At 33.4% G+C, this 7,515-nt stretch overlaps 1 protein-coding gene, 1 long non-coding RNA gene and 1 pseudogene across 2 annotated transcripts; all 3 read left to right on the plus strand.

The window, feature by feature from the left end:
- LOC9315766 overlaps positions 1-7,515 on the plus strand; it is an 80,726-nt pseudogene that overhangs the window by 48,765 nt on the left and 24,446 nt on the right.
- LOC110229153 lies at positions 626-3,266 on the plus strand. Its single transcript, XR_002332603.1, has 2 exons — positions 626-1,381; positions 2,089-3,266. It is a non-coding gene; the product is annotated as an uncharacterized LOC110229153 (long non-coding RNA).
- LOC9317602 (autophagy-related protein 18c) lies at positions 5,103-7,419 on the plus strand. The gene is given in 6 exon segments (XM_021028434.1): positions 5,103-5,283; positions 5,379-5,827; positions 5,829-6,143; positions 6,230-6,479; positions 6,841-6,964; positions 7,108-7,419. Coding segments are annotated over 5 exon segments (1,215 nt in total). The 5' UTR covers positions 5,103-5,283; positions 5,379-5,395; the 3' UTR covers positions 7,202-7,419.

A 7,515-nucleotide genomic window follows, 5' to 3' on the forward strand; every position in this document is an offset into this window, starting at 1 on the left:
GCAGATGACAGGGTGGCAGGGGTAAAATTGTCATTTACAATTCTATCTCTATACTTTCTTTTTTTTACTATATTAATTTATATTTAGAAAAAAAATCTGATAAAAGAATATTATTGAATTGATTACACTAGTTAAAATAATATTATCAAAGGTAGCCTAAAGTTTTTTCTACCAATTCAATAAAATTGGAATTTGGAACAATATAGAGAATACTGTATTAGCAATTTAACATGGTCAAGCTAAAAAAAACACACGCATAAATAGAGAAATATACCAAAAGTATCAAACCATAGAGGCATAGACCAAATCTTATATTATTATATTGAAACTTAAAAAAGAAGAAAAATCTTACATTGTTTTTTATGGCTTAACTTGTGAATAGCTTGATGATAGGATTCACTATAAAAAGAATAACTGATATGGTGTGTATTCGAACATTAGTAAAGGATCTTCAAATCTAAAATAAATTAACAACTATTGATGACACAACTTGCATTTACACATGATATAATATTTTTTAAAACAAGTTTAGAAGTCAAACTAAATGACTCCATGTACTTTTGAAATTTTTAGTAATTAGTACTTGCGATGTTCATATTATCTTTCGCTTCGCTTAGATGGGATTTGTGTTCACGAGCTTGTGAGATTCTTGCATGCATAAAGACAACGATACTTATTTTTCGGGACCAATTATATTATACACTAATAATCCTCATCAGTCTCCAATTATATGATTTCTAGCTACTAGTATGTCATCTCCAGTCCACTCGTTAATGCTTAAATAATAAGAAATAAATAAACATGTATAAACAAAAAACTTAATTAGCTAAAAACATTATCTAAATTCTCAAGCTCTTCCACCTCTCATTAAATGTGATCCAAAAAGAAAACTAAAGAACCTTAAAAAGCTGGCTGATGAACCTCTTGATGGCTCTCTCCCATCATAAATCAATTCTAATCATCCCCCAAAAACAAACCTGAAACACACAACACAAAATTACACAAGTCACCATCTCGCTCTCTGTCTCTCTTACTCTCTCTGTCTCTCCTCTTTCTCTCTCATTTATGTAAGATATGGTGAGATATGAAGAAACAGTTAGCTTTCCCTGAATCCCATGAAGACAATGACCCAACATCACCACCATCATCATCATTAATCATTCAGCATCATCATCGTCATCTCTTTTTGTTTGTCCCTTCTTTGAACCACCACTTGCTAATAGCTAGTTGCTAGTTGCAACATCCACATACTTAATTCACCTTTTTCTATAAGTTACAGTCCCCACTTATAGTTTCTATTGGGTTGAGAAGATTTCGAAAGGAGAGCTAGCTAGGGTTTTCAGACAGCTCCTAAATCTGAGTGTGAAACATCAAGATCCATGTAAGGGTTTTCTCTTGTCTTATCATCACATCTACCATTAGTTGTGACTTACTTGAGATCTAATCTCTCGTACATGAATAGATAAGATTTCTCAGTTCTCTGCTTTTAGGGTTTTTTCTCTTTGTCTTAATTAAGGTCTATATATTAGTATATTACCATTCATTGTTCGCTTCAGATCTTTTCTCGCTTTCCTTTTTCCACAAAAAAGAATTATGCTTTTCATTTATCTAGTTTTAGGTTTCCACTTGTCTAAATCTAAGGCATAAATGCAATTTCTCTGATTTTGCACTTCAATCTCTCGCACAAACCCTCCAGAAACTGAGATCTCATGAAAAAAGAACTGAATATTTCTCGGTCCAACGCTTGTATTTCTTAAGAGGTAAAATCAAATTACGTTTGTTTAAGTCTTCTATATATTTTCTTATTTTGTAAGTCTTTCTATATATTTTCTTAATTTATTTTCTCAATTTATTTTCTCATGATCTGCAATGACTATGGTAGAATCTTTTCACACATGTTTTGGACCTGTCTGCTTATATATACTTGCTTATTAGGTATATATTTACTCAAGTAGTTATTATTAATGTTGTTATTATTACGGGGACTGTTCATCTGCACAGGGCTTACATCACTTACAAACCAATTTTAATTTTTAATGAAAAAAGCATTATTAAATGGTTTTTATGATTTCAATGTTTGATGAACAGTTCGTCCTTTGTCTCTCTCTTGGTAGCCTCTTCTTGACAAGACCCATCAGTGGTCTTACTTGTACAGTAAAGCGGTTCTTTCTGTGAAGTTTCATAAAGAACACTCACCATATCCAAACCTTGTAAGTTAAGTTCATTCATATACACTTACTACATTAGTTGACATTCTAATTCATTGCTGATGCATTTATAAGTAAGTACATGCAATTAATAACCTTTCAAACTAAATGTTCAAATATATAAGTACATAGGAAGTTGTCTTGGTCACATTTTTGTCTAGTTGTCGATGGCTCATTTAAAGCAATAAGTAGTGCATGTGTTTGAAACTAACTCATGCCTATGTATTCTTCTGTAGAACAACTTGCTTTTTCATAAGTGTGGCCCTTCATTGTTTCAAAAGTATAGATAGATATATGAATCGAGATTAAAATAGATAGATATAGAAGGAGATTCTTTCAGTCCAGTCATGGATAGAAAAAGAAGAGGGTAGAAATATCTGCCGACTCATCCATCCAAACACTCGTGGTAGAGAAACGATCAATTTTAAACCGCAGTGACTGTATGAATGATGCGGGAGATATTTTTGATCCTTCTTTATCTGTGTTTGGACTGAAGGGAGCTCCTTCTTTTTCTACAATTTTTTCATTTTTTTCTCATCATCTGTTTATATATCAGTATATATATTGCATCTGGATTCTAGACATGATTCGACTTCAAATCGAATTGAACTGTACTCGTTGAGCCATATATGGTTTAGGATTGAGTCATGTCCACGTGAATCTACCCACTAACTCACTAGTTAGGGTTGCATTAAAGGTATAGTCAGATTTTAAACTAATGCTTGTTTTTGGGGGGATATTAATTATGTTAAGCTTTCTTTGAATGATATATATACAGTATATTACATTCTAATGAAAATCTTCGGTTACGACTATGGATACATGACGATGGTCTTTCTTAAATACTAATTCATACTTTGTGTTTTTGGACCAATGTAGGAACATGTATGTATCCATTTTTCCTCCCTTTTTATTTGTTGGGTTGAGAGATATTATTAATTAGTAAATATAGAGGTCGTGTTCTTGCCTTATTCGTATTTTGTAAAGTAAGACTTTAGTACTGTACTTGTAATTTGTATGTTACCGATGATTGGAATGCATGGTTTACAACTTTACATCGCCCTTTGGTTAAAAAACGATATATATTTACATCTTGAAATCATATTTTATGCTTATAATTGTTAGGTATCAGCTTTTATAATTATATATATATACTATACAATTCTTGGTTTTTTTGTATTTGAACCGTACGTCTATGAAGTATGAACTAAGTTTTAAAGAACCGATGATGCCAAAAAAGTAAGTAAGTGGATATCCATATGAACAATATGATGACAATATCCACACGAAATAGTTTATAAAAGTTGAAAGTGAAACAATTAGGTTGTATATAATTATAAACAACCACACATCTATATATATATATATATATATATATATATATATATATATATAGAATGTATAGACATCGTGCACGATCTCGAATTGTTATTTAAATATTGTCTCAAAGGTATTTGTGTGGTTCATGTATTTGTCTGCAATAATGCAGATATATATATGGAAACGTAGCAAGTAGATTATATGGATAATTTATCATCATGTGATCATCCAATTAGTTTATATATTAAGTAGAAAAGGCATCAGTATCACAGCATCATTTGTTCGAAATAATGAAATAATTAACAATATATATGAACTAGGGTTTAGAAATTATATTAGGTCAAGCCGGTGGTTACCGACAAAATGTTTTATCTTTTTACGTGTAACAAAACAATAGTTTAAATTTCCCTAGAAATTTCCCAAAACCCATCATGTTGTAAGCTTCATGTACATCGAGAGTTTTTGTGCATGTAATATTCCCAAATTCTTGGTGAGTGGTACTCCAAAAAGTACAAATAATATATATTACATATGTATTAAAAGATCTACATAATAGTTACCTAGATTACTGCAAACTTATGGTTTTAAATAATGTGTGACATTTTAATGAAAATTCAAACTTACAACTCTATTGCAACTTATGGTGGTAAAGCTGTTGTGAGAATTTTAGGCTCTCAAATCTCACTATCTATCACTCTCGTTCACAAAAGAACCATAAACCGATTGATATAGAAAATCTGGAAACGAAAAAGAACAACTCAAATTTACAAGTTTAAGATTCGAATGAATCTTGTATTCTTTTCTATTTTGTTACAAAACGAAATGAATCGATTTCTCTCTACTTTTTACAATTTTGAGATTTAATTAGTAGAAAGTGAAAAGGGATATGAATTAGAACATAACGACTAGTTGTTTAAGTAAAGATGGGGTCGTAGTAGTACTTTAGCTACAATGAAATTGAGATTATAAGAAATTTAATTCTAAGTGATGATAATTTGTTAAAACGAGTTACCAAAATTGCACCATGAAATACAAGAAAAAACAAAAAAGTTATGGTTTGTCAACAACTTGCTATTTTAGTAATTAGTAGTAAAGTTTTGCAACAATGGTGAAGTTAACAATCCAAAATAAATAGTAGTGTATTATTATGAGATTATTAGCTTTAACTTAAAACGCAAAACAGAATCAAGTGATAATTGGTCCATGTCTCCCTCTCTCGGAAACTGTGGTTTTTATCTTTCTTTAGTTATGTGTACGCATTGAACAAAGCGAGTGTTATCGGGGTTCTCACTTTTCCTTCATAGACAAAATCACCTTTTTCCAAATATGGATTGTTTTGTCTCCAAAGTGAATTTTCCATTTTTGGTATATTAACCAAATTATTAATCCAAAAAACGGCACGACAGTATCTTCCACCAAATAAAAACGGCACGAGGTTTTTTAATCCAAGATAAACGCAGACACGTGAATATTACTTAGCCCATAGCTAGCGGCCCACTTGGACATTAAATAAGCCCATTTTCTTTCTCGTTTTTTGGTTTACTAATCGACACGATAAATTCCGAAAAATAAAGATTAAACCGGAGAATTCAATTTAGACGAAGATAAAACTTACCGGTATAGAGAGAAATCAATCATTCAGAGAGAAATCAGCAACTCTGGAGAGAGCGTGTTCGTCATTCAAATCCGAACCTTGGAGATTCAATATTTCACCGTAGATCTCGTCCTACTCGTCCCGTAGATTCGTTTCCGATTGGTGAGGAATCGTTTATCTCCTTGCTAATGTTTGAATCAAAGATTATATACGATTTTCTTCGATTCTTATGTTACTGTAATTGTTTGATCTGTCAGGTCCAGTGTCAAAAAAAATGAGCTCAACTGTTTCAAATCCCCAAGGAATCCTGCAACAAGGTGGTTACAGTGGTCATGACTCCCGCAGTAACATCACCTCTGGCTCAGAATCAGAATCTATTAACAACGACGAAGCAGAGTTGGTCACTGTGTGTAGGAATCAAGATTCCAGTTGCTTCGCAGCTGGAACGAGTCATGGCTATCGTATATATAACTGTCAACCTTTCAAGGAAACTTTCAGGCGTGAGCTAAAGAACGGTGGTTTCAAAATTGTAGAGATGCTTTGCCGAATCAATATATTGGCACTTGTAGGTGGTGGACCTAACTCTCAGTACCCTTCAAACAAAGTACTAATTTGGGATGATCATCAGACCCGTTGCATTAGTGAATTGCAATTAAGGTCTGAGATTCGTGCTGTGAAATTACGAAGAGATCGGATTGTTGTTGTTCCTTGAACATAAGATTTATGTTTACAATTTTATGGACCTTAGACTTCTTCATCAGATTGAAACCCAAGCTAATCCTAGAGGATTATGTTGCCTTTCTCATCATTCTAATACGTCTGTGCTCGCTTGCCCCGGTCTTCATCGAGGAGAGATTCGAGTTGAACATTTCGGGCTTAACATGGTACAAATCATAAATGCTCATGATTCTAGTATTGCGTGTATGACTTTGACATTGGATGGTTTGTTGCTCGCAACTGCTAGTACAAAGGGAACTCTGATTAGAATCTTCAACACTATGGACGGAACTCGTTTGCAAGAGGTGAATATGAAATGCTGATTTGCTTTGATCACTGCATCGTTACTAATGCATATGCTAAATGCAAATTCAATGCTGTTTCTTTGTAGGTACGAAGAGGAGTGGACAGAGCAGATATTTATAGCATTGCACTTTCACCAAACGTGCAGTGGCTGGCTGTATCAAGCGACAAGGGGACTGTTCACATTTTCTCTCTTAGAGTTAGGCTAGTTGGGGAGGATTCTTATTCCACTGAAAATGCAGCTCTCCTGACACAACAAACTTATTCTACTTCTCTGCAAGGCATTGTTTCTCCAACCACTGGTACCAATCCCGGTTCGTCATTGTCGTTTATGAGAGGTAAGGAAAAATTCAATGTCTGTAATGAAATATGATGCCTTGATTTTTCTTAAAGTTGCTCATGGAACAAAAGGAAGAGTACCAAATCATTTTTATTCTTTTCTCATGAAACTGTCAAGAAAAGGTTACTTGATTCCCTAAAACTAATGGAGTGGGAATATTGACTATGTTGTAGCTCTAAGTCCAAGAGATTTATTCCCTTCATAGTAGCATAGATTATAAATTTTTGTTAACATGATTCTTTCTCTTGTTTATTATCTCTCTCATGAATGTAGAATGGGAAGAATGGTGTTTGGAATGCTACTTTGAAACCTTGAAAAGTCATTCTCTTTCTTACCTAACATGTAGACTCTTGTTGCAGGTGTTCTACCAAAGTATTTCAGCTCGGAATGGTCATATGCACAGTTTCATGTATCAGAAGTCACACAATTCTTCGCAGCATTTGGCAGTAACAACACGGTTGCTATTATCGGCATGGATGGAAGGTATAATCCCAAATAAGCCCATTCACTTTACAATTCCATCACACTACCAAGAATCTTAAAACAGAGCAATTACACTAGTTGTGCATCTATAAAAATAACCTTCAGATTTCGCATAGTGCTCACTTGTGTTTTCTTGGGCTCAGTTTTTACAGATGCAGCTTTGATCCCGTGAACGGAGGAGAGATGGGGCAACTGGAATATTTCCACTTTCTGAAGACGGACAACCGCCGGAGATAAGTCAGACTCATGCTTCACTCACTCCTCTAAGCTCTCTGTACATAACCATGTCTATGTAAATAGATTTGGTAAGACTGCATAAGATTTAATTTTTGCATATTGCTACGTCGAGTGAAAGGACCTGCATTACTGATTGGGACTATGTAAATAGCTACATAGCAAGATTCACCCGCAACAGTTTGCTTCTAAACACTGTATTATGTAAATTGTTTTTTTTTTTTTTTTTTTATTATGTAAATTTCCTAATAACACCATAGAAAAAAAGTAATAACACAATTGAATAAAGAGTTCAATTGAATCCCAGGAAACCTGAG

Source organism: Arabidopsis lyrata (genome assembly GCF_000004255.2).
Source record: "Arabidopsis lyrata subsp. lyrata unplaced genomic scaffold ARALYscaffold_4, whole genome shotgun sequence".
Classification (NCBI taxonomy): domain Eukaryota; kingdom Viridiplantae; phylum Streptophyta; class Magnoliopsida; order Brassicales; family Brassicaceae; genus Arabidopsis; species Arabidopsis lyrata.